This window comes from Aspergillus heteromorphus (genome assembly GCF_003184545.1).
Source record: "Aspergillus heteromorphus CBS 117.55 chromosome Unknown BO70scaffold_26, whole genome shotgun sequence".
Taxonomy (NCBI): domain Eukaryota; kingdom Fungi; phylum Ascomycota; class Eurotiomycetes; order Eurotiales; family Aspergillaceae; genus Aspergillus; species Aspergillus heteromorphus.
This window is the reverse complement of record NW_020290431.1, coordinates 530,158-545,006: the sequence shown is the minus strand read 5'-3', so window position 1 is coordinate 545,006 and position 14,849 is coordinate 530,158. Positions and strand designations below refer to the sequence as shown.

The 14,849-nt window shown below is 57.2% G+C and overlaps 7 protein-coding genes across 7 annotated transcripts; 4 read left to right on the top strand and 3 right to left on the bottom strand.

Moving 5' to 3' along the window:
- Positions 1 to 80: 80 nt before the first annotated feature.
- On the top strand, positions 81 to 3,177 carry BO70DRAFT_389484 (putative serine/threonine protein kinase; the record flags this gene model as incomplete). Its single annotated transcript, XM_025546081.1, has 4 exons — positions 81 to 963; positions 1,008 to 1,105; positions 1,155 to 2,950; positions 2,980 to 3,177. The coding sequence occupies 4 exons, from the start codon at positions 81 to 83 to the stop codon at positions 3,101 to 3,103; spliced, it is 2,901 nt and encodes a 966-aa protein (XP_025396536.1). The 3' UTR covers positions 3,104 to 3,177.
- A 295-nt stretch (positions 3,178 to 3,472) lies between these two features.
- Positions 3,473 to 4,233, top strand: nut2 (mediator complex subunit NUT2). The gene is made up of 3 exons (XM_025540496.1): positions 3,473 to 3,546; positions 3,606 to 3,702; positions 3,787 to 4,233. The coding sequence occupies exons 1-3, from the start codon at positions 3,516 to 3,518 to the stop codon at positions 4,184 to 4,186; spliced, it is 528 nt and encodes a 175-aa protein (XP_025396535.1). The 5' UTR covers positions 3,473 to 3,515; the 3' UTR covers positions 4,187 to 4,233.
- A 562-nt stretch (positions 4,234 to 4,795) lies between these two features.
- Positions 4,796 to 6,319, top strand: BO70DRAFT_364982 (uncharacterized protein). The gene has a single exon (XM_025543947.1). It carries the CDS (start codon positions 4,864 to 4,866, stop codon positions 6,007 to 6,009), a length of 1,146 nt encoding a protein of 381 aa, XP_025396534.1. The 5' UTR covers positions 4,796 to 4,863; the 3' UTR covers positions 6,010 to 6,319.
- A 780-nt stretch (positions 6,320 to 7,099) lies between these two features.
- BO70DRAFT_364981 (uncharacterized protein) lies at positions 7,100 to 7,533 on the bottom strand. The gene has a single exon (XM_025543946.1). It carries the CDS (start codon positions 7,417 to 7,419, stop codon positions 7,189 to 7,191), a length of 231 nt encoding a protein of 76 aa, XP_025396533.1. The 5' UTR covers positions 7,420 to 7,533; the 3' UTR covers positions 7,100 to 7,188.
- Positions 7,534 to 8,518: 985 nt separating this feature from the next.
- On the top strand, positions 8,519 to 9,520 carry BO70DRAFT_364980 (EF-hand domain-containing protein). The gene is made up of 5 exons (XM_025543945.1): positions 8,519 to 8,828; positions 8,903 to 8,959; positions 9,043 to 9,058; positions 9,160 to 9,273; positions 9,357 to 9,520. Exons 1-5 carry the CDS (start codon positions 8,682 to 8,684, stop codon positions 9,422 to 9,424), a joined length of 402 nt encoding a protein of 133 aa, XP_025396532.1. The 5' UTR covers positions 8,519 to 8,681; the 3' UTR covers positions 9,425 to 9,520.
- Positions 9,521 to 10,168: 648 nt separating this feature from the next.
- On the bottom strand, positions 10,169 to 12,969 carry BO70DRAFT_431802 (uncharacterized protein). Its single transcript, XM_025548269.1, has 2 exons — positions 12,841 to 12,969; positions 10,169 to 12,761 (listed from the first exon to the last, which is right to left on the bottom strand). The coding sequence occupies exons 1-2, from the start codon at positions 12,883 to 12,885 to the stop codon at positions 10,479 to 10,481; spliced, it is 2,328 nt and encodes a 775-aa protein (XP_025396531.1). The 5' UTR covers positions 12,886 to 12,969; the 3' UTR covers positions 10,169 to 10,478.
- A 233-nt stretch (positions 12,970 to 13,202) lies between these two features.
- On the bottom strand, positions 13,203 to 14,549 carry BO70DRAFT_297755 (putative erythromycin esterase; the record flags this gene model as incomplete). Its single annotated transcript, XM_025539580.1, has 1 exon — positions 13,203 to 14,549. The coding sequence occupies one exon, from the start codon at positions 14,547 to 14,549 to the stop codon at positions 13,203 to 13,205; it is 1,347 nt and encodes a 448-aa protein (XP_025396530.1).
- Positions 14,550 to 14,849: the final 300 nt, after the last annotated feature.

The window sequence follows — 14,849 nt, the reverse complement described above, 5'->3', positions numbered from 1 at the left end:
TCTATGCGGCCATAGAGTCCTCTCGACCGTCCTATCCGTGCCCGCAAGGGCCCTCCCCCGCCATTCCACTACCACCCACCATGTCCTCCCACCAGTCGAGTGCCTCCCATGCGGCCATCCCCGTCTACAACCCCGTGGCCGCCATCAGCGCCCCCGCCGGCACCCTCCTGCCCGGCACCAAGATCCAGGTCGGCAGCCACCGCGTCGTCGTCGAGAAATACCTCTCCGAGGGCGGCTTCGCCCACGTCTACGTCGTGCGCCTGCCCCAGCCCGTCGATGGCTCCGACCGCGCCGTCCTCAAGCGGGTCGCCGTCCCGGACAAGGCGGCCCTGGCCAACATGCGCACCGAGGTCGAGACCATGAAGAAGCTCAAGGGCCACCGCCACATCGTCACCTACATTGACTCCCATGCGTCGCAGCTGCGGGGCGGCGGCTACGAGGTCTTCCTGCTGATGGAGTTCTGCTCCGGCAGCGGCCTGATCGACTTCATGAACACGCGCCTGCAGAACCGCCTCACCGAGCCCGAGATCATCAAGATCTTCTCCGACGTGGCCGAGGGCGTCGCCTGCATGCACTACCTCAAGCCCCCGCTGCTGCACCGCGACCTCAAGGTCGAGAACGTCCTCATCTCCCGCACCGGGAGTACCTCCCTCTACAAGCTGTGCGACTTCGGCTCCACCGCGCCCCCGCGCCCGGCCGCCACATCCGCCGCGGAGGGCCGCCTGATCGAGGACGACGTCCAGCGCCACACCACGCTGCAGTACCGCAGCCCGGAGATGATCGACGTCTACCGCAAGCAGCCCATCGACGAGAAGAGCGACATCTGGGCCCTGGGGGTCCTCCTGTACAAGCTGTGCTACTACACGACCCCCTTCGAGGAGGTGGGACAGATGGCCATTCTCAATGCCAGCTACAAATTCCCGAGTTACCCGCCCTTCTCCGATCGCCTGAAGATGCTCATTGGTAAGATCCCGCACGGCCGTTGAGGGCGCCGCTGACCCGTCCAGCCTGGATGCTGAAGGAACACCCGCAAAAACGCCCGAATATTTATGAGGTGGTGCGCGAGGTCTGCCACATGCAAGGGAAGGATGTCCCCATTCGCGACGTAAGATATCCGATCCATCTTCCCGTCCAATACTGAGCTGACCGTCCAGATCTACGCTACTCGCTCCACATCGGAGGCCCGCCGCTATCAGAAGCTGCCGCCCTCCCCCACGGAAGCGCCACAGGTGGGCGCCGTGTTCTCTCCCCCGATCCAGGAGACGCAGATCATCCCGGAGATCGCTCCCATGCGGCGCGGACGCCCAACCCGGCCGACCCCGTCGCAGCACAACTCGGCCAAGCCGAGTCCGTCCCCGTTCCGGGGCTCCGGGGATCCCTTCTCGGTGCTGGATGGAACCCAGCGGGCGTCGACGGATGAGTTCGCGAACCGATTCCCCTCGCTCGACCAGTTCCAGATCCTGCACGAGAAGGGCGGCAAGTTTGACTTCGAGCCCACCGTTTCGGAAAACAAGCAGGAGGATGAGGATCTGGCCCGCCGGCTCACCAACGCCCTGGCGGACGACGCATTTGCCCAACACCGCTCCCCAGACAGCGAGCCCCTCCCCAAGCCCGCGTCGGAGCCCACGGTGAACCGTCGCCCCCAGCCCACCCCGCTCAAGACGAAGTCCTCGGAGCTGCTGGAGACCTACCGCGAGGACCGACCCCAGGTGCCGCTGTACCAGCCCGTCCCGAAGAAGCCGGTCATGGTGTCGACGGGCACGATGACTTCGCCCCCGGCAACACCCGGACTGCCCGAGCCCAAACCGTCCAGCCGGCCGATCTTCAAGTTCCCCAGCAGCGACCACCAACGCCGGCCGTCCAGTCAGCCGTGGACGGCGGAGGCGGACAAGAAACCGTCCCGTCCGAGCAAGGCGTCGTCGCCCACGGCCTCGTCCTTCCCCAACCCCCGGGTCTCGGCTGACCGCATCTCCGATCTGTCCGCTTCTCCACGCCCCTCGCTCGACGGGCTCCGGCCGAATCTGGAAGTGGAGGAGCCGGTTGGGCGGTCCAAGTCGGCGAACAGCCGGCGGCCCCAGTCGATCCACGCGGGGGCCCGGTACGAGCTGCCCCGCGGGTCGGAGAGCGCACGCTCGTCGCTTGACCTGCCGCGCACGCCGTATGACGGCGGAGCGCCCCTGCAGCATGCGCGGACGGAGACGGACCAGCCGTACGACCGCAACATCTCGTCGGACGTGGACTACCTGCGGGCGCGGGAGGAGGAGAGCAGCCGGAAGCGCGAGAAACGACACAGCGGGGCTCCCAAGCACAGCAAGCGGTCGAGCCTGTCGACGCTGTCGCTGTCCGGCACGAAGACGATCTTTGCGGGGCGGTTCGGCGACGCGTTCCGACGCTTCGAGAGCAACGAGGGCAAGGTGCAGTCCCCGGCGGCGGAGGAGTTCCCCAAGCCGATGCTGGCGGCGGCAGAGGTGACAGCGGAGCCGGCCAACGACCTGATCGAGATGGAGAACGAGGACATCTCGCCGGAGATGCGGCGGGAGCTGGAGCGGCGGCGGCTGTCGCAGGAGGAAAAGCGCGTGGCCAGCGCGGCGGCGGAGTACCGGCGGCGGGTGGCGGACGGTGGCTGGAAGGGCGGCGACGGGGCGCGGTCGCAGACGATCCAGAACAAGATGCAGTCGCTGCTGAGCGAGAGCAACCGGCCGGCGCCTCCGCCCAAGACGGCGACGGGATACGGGCGGTACACGGAGGAGTCGGTCGCGGCGGCCCCGCCCGCAGAGGCGCGTCCGGAGGTGCGGTTGAACACACGCGTGACGGGCTCCGGATACCCGGCGTCGTCGTCGCCGATGCAGGAACGGTACGAGCTGCCGGGGCTGGCCAGGCAGGAGACGGCGTCGACGCAGCGGACCGGGACGGCGCGGCCGGCGCTGCCGCCCAAGCCGAAGGGGCTGCGGTCGGGGGCGCGGACGAGCGCACGGTGAGCTCGGCGACGGGGGCCGGGGACGACTGGGAGAACTTCAGCCGGCGGTTCCCGAGTCTGTCGGGGATAGAGATGGAGACGGAGATCGAGATGCCGCGGGTGCCGCTGCGGACGCGGGAGGTGTAATGGATGCATAGGGATATGGGATATAGACGGTGTGGATATACATAGTTAGACGTCAGCGAGCGACATATTGAGAGTATTAAGAGTATTACAGTATTGAGAGTATTACAGTATTGAGAGTATTACAGTATTGAGAGTATTGAGAGTATTGAGAGTATTGAGAGTATTGAGAGTATTGAGAGTATTGAGAGTATTGAGAGTATTGAGAGTATTGAGAGTATTGAGAGAATTGAGAGAATTGAAGAGTCTTGCAGAGTGTAAAGTGTAGTGTTGGTAGCTGTAGATGGCGATTACCCAAACAGGCTAGTCTACCCCGGATCGCTCGAACTCAATCAAATCAGCTTCACTTGACTTCCGCAACTCTCAGACAACCTCCAATACACCACTCCCCTCCACCACCACCACCACCACCACCATGGCCCCCGTCCCTCTCAGCACAGTCGATGGTACCTCTCCCATCCAAACACCCCTCCACCAGAACTAACGCCCCCCCCCTCCCCCACAGCCGACCTGAAAGAAATCATCCAACACCTCTTCGAGATCCAGTCCGCCGTGCACGGCTACCTAGGCCCAGAAACCCAACAAGAACTCGTCCGAAAGATGTACGTCCCCTCCCCTCCCCTCCCACTCTCTGCATACCATACCATACCCACCCAACTAACCCACAATCATAAAAAAAAATCCAGAAAAAACCTCACCACCTCCCTAAGCACCCTCTCCACCCACACCGCCGACCAACCCACCCCCACCACCACCACCACCACCAACAACAACAACAACAACAACAACAACCCCTCCGACCCCCCAATCCACAGCATCCAGCTCCCCCCCGAAATCATCGACTACGTGGATGCGGCGCGTAACCCGGACATCTACACGCGGGAATTCGTGGAGCTGATCCAACGCGGCAACCAGGATCTCCGGGGCAAGAAGGAGGCGTTTGCGGGGTTTCGGGATGTGTTGGCGCGCGAGATGAAGAGTGCGATGCCGGAGGTGAGGGGGGAGGTGGATCGCGTGTTGGCGAATACGGAGGATGTGGATGGTGTGGGGGTGGTTTTTGGGGAGATGGGGTTGGGGGGGGAGTAGTGGGAGGAGGTGATGTGATATGTGCTTGGTAGTTGTAGTTAATATCAGGTTGTTGAGGGGGGCTGTGGTGGTGGATTGGGTTAATTTCGGAGTTGGGGGGTGTTTTCGGTTCGGATTATCTACGTAAGTAAGGAAGTACCTGGTCAAGTATTTGGATTTGGTCTGTTTGGGTTAGGTTAGGTTGGGTTGGGAGTGGGATTGGTTTGTTTGTTTACAGCGTATGGAGTTTCGGAGTGGATGAATGAATAGATGGGTACTAATATCTATCTAGATCGTCCAGATATACACACAGCCTCGTCTAATTATATATGATGGCTAGTCGACGGACCACTCCGGTCGTCCTATTTATATCCCTGTAACTAACTAGACCTTGTACTCTGTATCTACAGCACTGTACCTTACGGTCGAGTGATCCAAGTCATCAACCCCCGCAGTCTGTGCGAAGATCCCCTCCAATCAGGCCGGGCAGCAGACGGGACGAGGCGTGAAGGTAACCCGACAGGGAAACGATGATCTCGCCAGTGACCTGTCAGGAAAGCAATCAATCCGACCAACTCCCTCCCTCGGCTGACCTCTTTTCCTTGCCTTCTTCTCCCCCCCCCCCGCCATTTTCTTCCCTTCTCTCTTCTTCCTCCTCCTCCTTCTTTTTACTTCCTCTCTTCCACCAACATGGAATCATGATCACCACCTCCACCTTCGGCAGTGGAGTCGTCGGCCCCTACACCGGCCACAGCCTCGCCCTTCGCATCACCATCGCCACGCTCGCCGCCATCTCCTGCTACAATGCCGTCGAGCTGGTCATCCTCGTCTTCGTCACCTTCGCCCAGTTCCGCGGGCCCTACTTCTGGAGTCTGCTGCTGTCCGCCCTCGGCATCATCCCCTACTCCATCGGCTTCCTGCTCAAGTACTTCAACCTCACCGATGCCCCCGCCCTGGCCCTGGCCCTCATCACCGTGGGCTGGTACCTGATGGTGACGGGCCAGTCGGTGGTGCTGTACTCGCGGCTGCACCTGGTGCTCCCCAACCCGCGCATCCTGCGCCGCGTCCGCACGATGATCATCGTCGACGCCTGCCTGCTGCACCTCCCCACCACCGTCCTCACCTTCGGCTCCAACCTGGCCGCCAACAACGCCGTCTACATCGCCGGCTACAACGTCATGGAGAAGATCCAGATGACCGCCTTCTGCCTGCAGGAGTTCATCCTCTCCGCCCTCTACATCTGGGAGACCATCCGCATGCTGCGTCTGGACCCGGACCGCGGCAAGCGCAAGATCATGTACCAGCTCGTGGCCATCAACCTCGTCATCATCGCCCTGGACCTGGGCCTCCTCGTCATCGAATACCGCGACCTCTACATCCTCGAGACCATGATCAAGGGCGTCATCTACAGCGTCAAGCTCAAGCTCGAATTCGCCGTCCTCGGCAAACTCGTCCTCCTCGTCCGCGGCGGCCACATCTGGAAGCCCGAAGCCGCCGCCATCTACCGCTCGCACCGCCGCCCGGACGACTTCCCGGACTTCGTCGATGCCACCCGCGTCACCTCCGATCTGACCCACGCCGCCGCCCCCCGTCCGCGCTCCCACCCCTGGATGGACTCCGAAGACGTGTCGATCGCCATCTTCGAGCACGCCGACCCCGACGCCGCGGAGAGCAGCCGCGACCCCGACCCCCGTCAGCGCACTGGCCACTCGGACGCCTCGCACTCGTGGAGCGGCGAGACCCAGACGAATAACTCGGCGTACGCGGACGTGGAGCGCGAACTGAGTCCGTTGGATTTTACGGATTCGATCGGGAAGCAAAAGTCGGATTTACTGCCTGCTTAGCGGATACCCGGAGACAGTACACAGTACAGAGTACAGAGTACACAGTACAAAGCTCGGTGCCTGACGATGACGATGACGATGCCAATGACAATGACAATGACGATGAAAATGATGATATTTACGAGGCCATGTACACTACATACCGGCGGATTGGCGGATGGGCGGACTATTTAATTTGGCTTTTGATTGTTGACAGCGGAGATACCCCCCCACCTTTCTTTCCTTCTTTCTGTTTCGGACCATGCGAGGATTTCCATGGTTCGGTGAAGTTAATATTTACTTGATATAAATAAAACATTTTCCAACTATACTTTACTCTGTGGTGTGTCCTGAGTAGTCTGTGCTTGGAGATTATTGAGGCCCTGAGGGGGAATCATTGTATGCTATTATTGTTCTTCTTCTTCTATCGCAAGACAGTTGTAACGGAACAGTCAGCTGTGGGTTGACTATTTGGTGTGGTGTGGGGAGAAGCCGATTATCCAACTCAACCAGCCCAACCCAATCCGATGAGGATTGACCGAGAAATTATGTGTAACTTTGCTAAGCAATAATAGGTAGGAGTTGCATACATACTCTGTAGTAGTGTGTTATGTACTGTTAGATAGTGATAGTAATAGTAGTAATAGTGATAGTAATAGTAGTAATAGTAATAGTAATAGTAATAGTAGTAATAGTGATAGTGATAGTGATAGTAAAATAGGGACCATCATCATCATCATCATCATCATCATCATCATCATCATCATCATCATCATCATCATCCTCCTCCTCCTATCCGACCCACCGCGACACACAATGAGATCATACCAAGAGGGATCCACATTTCACAATCCACAATCCACAATCCACAATCACTGCCGGAGTCGGGTCGGTGTGTCAGTCGGGTGTCCACTTTTGTGTAACGGTGACAGACGGGTTGATATCTTTTGTAGATCGATCGATCGATAGAAGCTGGGAGAAATCAGGGGAAGAAAAGAAAAGAAAAGAAAAGAAATAGACAGAGTAGTGATGCATGTCATCATGTATGTATGTATGTATGTATGTATGTATGTATGTATGTATGTATGTATGTATGTAAGTAGAGGCTGGGGTCGATGTTTGATGTTTGGTGTGACTAACTAGTAAGTTACCACCTAGTTACTCAATTTTAAAGTCGAGACATTGAACTGATGGATCGATTCAGGGGGATCGGATCAAAGCTGATGGAAATACAGAGTACGCATCACTGAAACCAACCCAACTCCGTTCGTTGAAGTTGGTTTGTTTGTTTGTTTGAAAATACAGGAGCAGGACGGGAAATTGAAACTCCGGACGGAGGAGAGAAACAAACACAATCACAATCACAATCACAAACATCAGGAACAACAGGAACATCAGGAACAACAGGAACATCAGGAACAACAGGAACATCAGCTCAGCTGGCAAATGGTGAAGTAGTACAAAAAGAGTGGCTCTAGTTATTCAGCAAACCGCAGCAGCTAGAAAGGCTGCTTTCTTTAGTCCATATATGTATTCTCGTCTCATAGCATGATGATCTGTTTCTTGGAGTATAGTAACTAGTTGGAAGATGTGCAGAGAAACAAAGAAAGCTTCTGATCGATCAGATACTTCCGGTATATACAAAGCAATTCTCGCTCCCACCGCAGCCTCAGGCGACAAGGCTTAACTGGAGTATATATACTATATAGTTATAGTATATACACCACAAAGTATACCAAGGCCTGAGTCGGAATCTTCGATCAACTCCACCAAGAACAACGTATTTCAGCTTAAGCGACCGAGAATGGCTTAATACGGACAATCCCAGGGATCATTCAGGCCGAGTCTTTCTAGCTGCGTGGTCGCGTTGACGGACTTTCAGCTCGGCATAGGGATCCTGCAGTAGTGCCGAGTGCGCCCTTCAACAGTGAAGTATACTGGCGTGGCGTCCCTCACCCGCAGGATGATGTGTCGACAATACTGTGATATCAAGGATGCTTCTGATCATCTCGAGCAGTACCGCTGGATTCTCGTCGTCTCCTACCTGCTTCTCCCAACTTTATAGGACGAGTCCCGTAAGATTAAGGTTCTCATCGAGACATAGACTTTTGTGATGAGCCTGAGACACAGCGGGCCGGCCACCATCATCCATGGAGTGTTTTGTACATGATGAACGAACAGGAATTCGCTAGGAATCCAGTAACGGAGGTACCAACGAAGTAAGTACCTTAGAGAAGAGGGGGGGGGGGGTGGTACGTGGCAGGTTCATGGTCGTATTCAGATGCGCAGTGAGGTAAGATGCCAGCTAGCGAGGGCGAGGGGGGGATGCAGAGGAAGGGGCCGAACCACCCAATAATGGGACAGGAGTCAACGCTCCGCAATATGCGTGGTTGCGAGCATGGTCTGCATTGACCTCGAACAGGGGAATTGATATATGCCACGTCACGAATGAGAATCTCATGGCATGGCATGGGAAGTGAGGGAGGAGGGGGAGGAGAAGGTGGGGTATGAGTTCAAGTTCATACTGGACAAGCCATGACATCGACGACAATTCAACATAAAAAACCCCCATCCATCCAGCATGGGCTTTCTCTTGATTCTGTCCTTAGGAAAGTATCTCACCCACTCTTCTCCATTTGGTTATCCCTTTACCGCCAGAAACCCCCCCCAGCCCACAAAGCACAAGAACCAAAATGGCCGTGTCTATCAAAGACTACAACAACGCGCTGGCGGAGATCAAAGAGCTAGAGCTGGAGCGCTCGACCTCCGAAAAGGAGAAGCTGGCCGAGAAGAAACTGCGACCGGTGTTTGAAGAAGTCCTGAAGAAGAAAAACCCAGATGTCTGGAGTCCCGAATTCATCTCACTCCCCAGCTCGCGCCTCGGTTTCTTGTCTTGCTAACGGATTCCTGGTAGAATGCTGTATACTCCTTGGGCGAAATCCAGGAATGGATTCTCTACTTTTACGGTGCTGTAAGTATTGTCAAATGCATGCATGCATGTGGTTCGTTCAAGCTAAGCGTGGCTGACTCTGGGGGGATTTTGAACGCACGCAGGATAAAGACTCGAACGGTAAGTGACAGTCTATATGACAGAGACAGAGACAGAGACAGAGACAGAGACAGAAACAGAGACAGAGACAGAGTAGCTAACCTTTGACCTATCCAAACAAGGGTATGTTTCTGCAAAGGAACTCGCCGACATCTGCCAGGACGAGAACCAGAAGCAAGTGGCGGAGTTTTTCAAGTTCTCGGACATCAATTCGGACGCCAAGATCTCTTTCTCGGGTGGGTGATATCCCTCATGCGAGGCGACTGGATGATTTTCCATGGGTAAGAGTACCATAGCAAATGCTGACTCGTCTGGGTAGAGTGGGTGATCATGGGCTTCATTTGCGCTGAACAGGAGAGTGAGTATGGGCGGGCAAAGAAAGCCTGAGTTGATTGTCAGAATCGGTTCATGTGGTCTGGATCTGATTGATGATGGGTCCAGCCAGATTGTGGTTCTGTAGGACGGATTGAATTCAAATGAACTGGTGTCTCAATGTGGAACTTATGGTCTATAGTAGTTGGGTGGGTGCTGGGGGGCCCCCCTCAAAAAGGCTCAAAAAGGCTTCACTGCCCGAGTACATACCCAGTACGGAGTAGTGGGTATCAGTATGCAGGATGCACTGATGCCCATAGGTGAGTCTGGAGGATACTGACAATAACTTGTTCTGGCGGAAGAAAAAGACCGTTGCCCTTTACACCCAAATACTGAAATACCAAACCCAGTCCGCTGCCATACGGTACTTCAACGACTTGGTCACGGTTGACGATTGGAAGACCGTCCTCGAACGCATCAAAGGACATGATGCCGAAATCCTGGAATACGTGCAAACCGAGTCAAACGCGACGATCCATGACATCAAAACAAATATCATCAAATTCCATCGCCAGGCAGGCAGTATACTATCGCCTCCCGATGTATAGAAAACCTGGGGAATTTGCGAGGCGGGGATACAAGGAGTATAACTGAAGTACGTACCTGGTGAACACCGATTCTAGATTCGATCTTATGAGAATTGGTCGCGGTCAAGTCATTGTACCTCCTACCAGCGAACATAACATATACCATAAAGTGGTCTGTATTCAGTAGGCTGTACACACACAATGATCATCGCATATGATACAAGAGAACGAGAAAAAAAAAAAAAAAAAAAAAGACAATCTCATACTCCATCATTGGCTAGCAATCTCATCAAATCTCCCAGAATCAGATACACACAAACAAACAAACCAACCAACGCCACTGCATGCCGGATGCATCCAAGCGCCGAATTCCGAACCCAACCAACCCAACTAAACCCGTCAGACGCCCAGAATCAAAAGCGAACGAACCACTAATTAAATGACACGACGGGACGGCCGTCTGGCGTCTCGTCTCGTCTAAACATCAAAATCGCAGATCTTGATCCAACGCTGAAATGCAATTCAACTCATGCGCACAAGTTTCAGTTCCGATTCTTCGGCTGCGACAGCATGTTCAGACGGCTCATGCTAAGCACCCCGCGGCTGCGCGCACTCGCTGGGGTGCGTCCGGGAGTGCCTGCCAGCGTGCTCGTCGGAGTGCCTTTGCGACTGCTGAAGGTCGACCGGAGCGGGGTGTGCGAGCGGGCCTTGGTCGGACTGGCGTAGTTAGGCCGAACTGAGGTTGGGGGTCGCGTCTTGGTCGGACTTGGGGTCGGGGCTGGGGCCGGCGTCTGAGACTTGACAGGCGAGGGCGAGGTCATCTTCATTCTCTTGGCGCTGCGTCCGTCCGAGACCGACTCCACGGGTGGCACGTTCTCCGCGTCCGTCTCGTCGACTGCCGCGCGGTTTCTCTTCTTGTGGCCAATACCGTGCGGCATGCCCGCGACATGGGGAAGATTAGGGCCTGCTGCGGTGTCCTCGGCGGCCTCCCGGGTGCGCTTGTGGCCGATGCCGTGCGGCACGCCAGCAACCACAGGCAGAGGGGAGTTGATGTTCGCATCGGACGGACGCACGTGGCGAATCGTCGGGGTTGCCTGGCCGGGGGACTTGGCCCGGCTCTGCTCGGGAGTCAACACCGGCAGAGTCGGGTAGACAATGTCGGAAATAGTAGGACGCGAGGGACTGGCCGTGGGGATCTTGGACGGAGACGGCGAGAACAACGCTTCTTCGTGGCGGGTCTTGACACAGGGGGTGAACTCCACGCGCTTCTTGGGCGAGGGAGTGGGAACAGCCTCCTCGGGGGCATCCCGCGTTCCACTGAGAAGCAGGTTCGAGCCGAAATCGGGAGCCGCCACGTGCGTACCGGAAGCAATCTTTGCGGGGTCTTTGGAGAACAGGGGCTGGTGGCGCCGGAGAATTGACTTCAGGTTTCCAAGAGTGGGAAGGCCGCTCTTCAGCCGCGGGTTGAAATCTGTCTGGGGGGTGCGCGGAATATCGGCCGGCTTGGAGGCAGGAGATCGAATGAGAGACGGAATCAACGACGTCCGAGACGGCTTGACACTGGCGGACACACGCGCTGCGGAAGACCGGGTCGGGGTCATCAATGAGCTACGGACAGTAGATCTGGGACGGCGGACGGGCTTAGGCGGGCTGGCTTCCACAGGACGACGCGTAGAAGCATCATCCGCCTTGTCGTGCTTGACGCGCTTGTTGCTAGGCGCTGTGGCAGGGGCCGGAGAAGGTCGAGCGAGTTTGGACGGCGTGGTCGTCGACGACGACGCGTTATCGGACTCGTCCAAATGGGCCTTCGAGTTGGTTCGCTTGAGGGTCTTCACCACCGGCTGGAAGCGACCTGGGGTGGCACGGAAGGCCGACGCGTGGCCCTCAATGGAATCCATCTTCTTGAATTCGGCCATGTGCGCCTGGCTGAAGCGGGTGGTCTTGCCCTTGGGCTGCACAATCTTGCGGACCGCCTCAGCGCGTTCCTGAGCGGTCTGACCCTGGTCCTGGGCCATCTGGGCCTTGATCTTGGCAGCATCCTCGCGCACGGTCTCCATGAGCTTCTTGGCCTCGTCGCTGAGCGAATCGGTGCAGGCGAATTTGAATTCGAACGCGGGGGTGCCGTAGTAAGGTGAGGCGGGAACGGTTTTCGCTTTGGTCGGGGTGTTTTCAACGGTGTCCTTGACGACGTTGCCTTCGGCGTCTTTCTTGACCGGGTTGAAGCCCAAGATCAGACCGGAGTCGGCCTGCTTGGTGGTGCTTTGGCGGACCTTGCTGGGGTGCATCTCTTGGTGAGGCGGACGCGCCAGGGTGCTGGAGGGAGTCTTGGTGGGGGAGGGTTGGCGGGGGGTGGCTCTGAGAGGCGTGCCCACGGAGTTCTTCTTGGGGGTTGACGCGAAGATGGACTGCTTAGGCGTGGGCGGAGGAATCGACGCGCTCGGAGTAGATGTTTTCGCGGGAGCAGATGCTTTGGCAGCCACAGGCAGTTTGGTAGCTTCAGTACGCACCGGAGGAGCTTCGGCAGACGCTTTAGGAGCTTCAGCCGTTTCTTCAGCCGCCTTGTCTTTGGCGACCTTCTTCGCAGGAGGCTCCTTCTTCAGTTTCTTAACCGACTTCCTCTTCTTCGGGCGTTCAGAATCCTCGGCAGGTTCATCGCGTTCCATGACGGGCGCCAATTTGGGGCCCTGGTTGCCGAGTCGAGCCATGTTGCGGTCAAGGTTGTCAGAGTTGTCAGCGGTGTCAATGGTGTCAATGGTGTCAGAGGTGTCAGAGGTCGCGCTCGTGTTGTTGTTGTTGTCGACGACGGGTTCTGGGGCCTCAGGCTCCTACAAGGGCAGGGTCAGTGAATGGAGCATGCAAGGGCGACGCCGTGGTATGGTGGGCAGGTGGGATGTGTGGGCTCACCTCAGACTGACGACTGCGCAGGCGGGCGGAGCGTCGGACCGCCATGATGGAGGTCAGTAAATTGTAAAACGGGGAGAATGATGGCGGTGGCTATATACAGCTCTAGGAGTAGGATTGTCGACAGGAGACTGGGGTGGCGATGGAGGGATGAAGAAGTGAACCAAGCAGGGCGAAGCGAGGGAGAATAAACAAACAGCCAAACAGCAAGGGCGGTGAGCTGACGTCAGGGATGCTTAGTCATGTGCATAACCGTGCTGCGGTGTCATTTATGCAGGCCCCTATCAGGCACTCAGGCACTCAGGCTAGTTATCGTATCCGCTCTCCTCCGTATCTACTGTTTGTATACTCCGTGTTTTTGACATCTACAATCCGAATGGATACGTTTCCTCCAGTCCCATCGCTGTCTTCGGCTGCACAGTCTCTAGCGGCTGCACTGCCTCCGTCTGATCAAACCACACATACCCATCGAACTGGTTCTGCAGATCCGCTTCCGAATAGTGCGACAGGAGCTCAGTCTCCGGTCGATAGATCACCCCGATGAAGCGCTCTAACCGCGGGGCCTCCGTGGCCATCATCCCCCGCAGCTCCGTGCTCATGCGGGTCGGGCGCAGGTCCAGCAAGAAGCTCGAAAGGCCCGTGTGATGGGCCAGCCACTCCCAGCTATCCTCGCGCGACGGCCGCACGGTCATGACCTGCATGTCGTCATCCCACTCATGCGCGGCGGCCACAGTTCCCGCGTGCGTGCCACAGCCCAGCAGTGCAACATTGGCGCGGCCGAACTGCTCGCGACACAACTGCCCGATATTGACCTCATTTCGGAGGCCCATGCCGGTGTAGCGCGCATCGCCGCAATGCGAGTTATGCGCCCACACCACGGCGCGACTACCGGGGGGCTTGTGGTGGAGTATGCGTCGTAGCGTGTCCACCATGTGGGTGTCGCGCAGCGTCCATGACGACGCCGAGCTGTAGTACATCGCCTTGTAGTACCGCTCGGCGTCGCGCACTAGGTACGCGTTCTGCTGGCTGCTGTGATACTCGTCGCCATCGTGCGCGTCCTCCTCCGAGTACTGCAGGCGCTGGTGCAGCAGGTCGCGCAGCATGTCCACCACGCCCTTTTCACAGTCTGCCATCCCCTGCAGCGATGCCAGTCCGTATTCCGTGGGATCGTCCACCCACGGCTGCAGGCAGCCGTATCGACGGCGCGCCTCCTTTCCGGCCGGGGGGTCGACGCGGTCGAGGTACTCGATCACGGCGCGGATGGAGGCGCCCATGCTGTACAGGTCGAGACCGTAGAAGCCGGCTTTCTGGTGGTCGGGGAGGCTGGTGTTGTGGTTGCGCATCCACTCGACGAAGGATTGCATCTCGCGATTGCGCCACATCCAGGTGGGAAAGCGCTTGAAGGGCTCGTCGTGGTTACGTGTCCGTCCGCCTATCTTGGCCGCTGGGCCTGGGCGCTGGCGCACGTAGCGGTCGATAGCTTCGGCGTCGGGCCAGTCGGCCTCGACCGCGACCGTGGTGAAGCCATGGTGCTCGATCAAGCGTTTGGTAATCTGCGCGCGAGCGGAGTAGAACTCGGAGGTGCCGTGGCTGCCATCGCCGAGCAGCACGATGCGGTAGTTGCCGAAGCTGTCGAAGTGCGAGGCAAATCCGGGGTCGTCGATGTGGGGGAGCGGACGGGCCGCGGCGGCGATCAGATCCTGCAGCGACATGTGTGCAATGCGACAAAGTCTAGATGTTACTCGCATAAGCTGCTGATTACATTTTGCTTGATGCAACACTCATGCTGGAATTGGCGGACTCTCCGGTATATATCGTCGAATTAGGGTCCGGTATGGTTGCGGCGGCAATGAGATCACCGCGGATCATGATGACTTCACTTCCGATGGATGTCATACGCCGTCTCACCAACGCTGCAAATATCCAATGTTCATGGTGCGAATGGCCTGACGATGCAGCATGGTTCTACGCCGTCTCATGCAGCATTTCTTCAGACATCAGCATAGCCATAC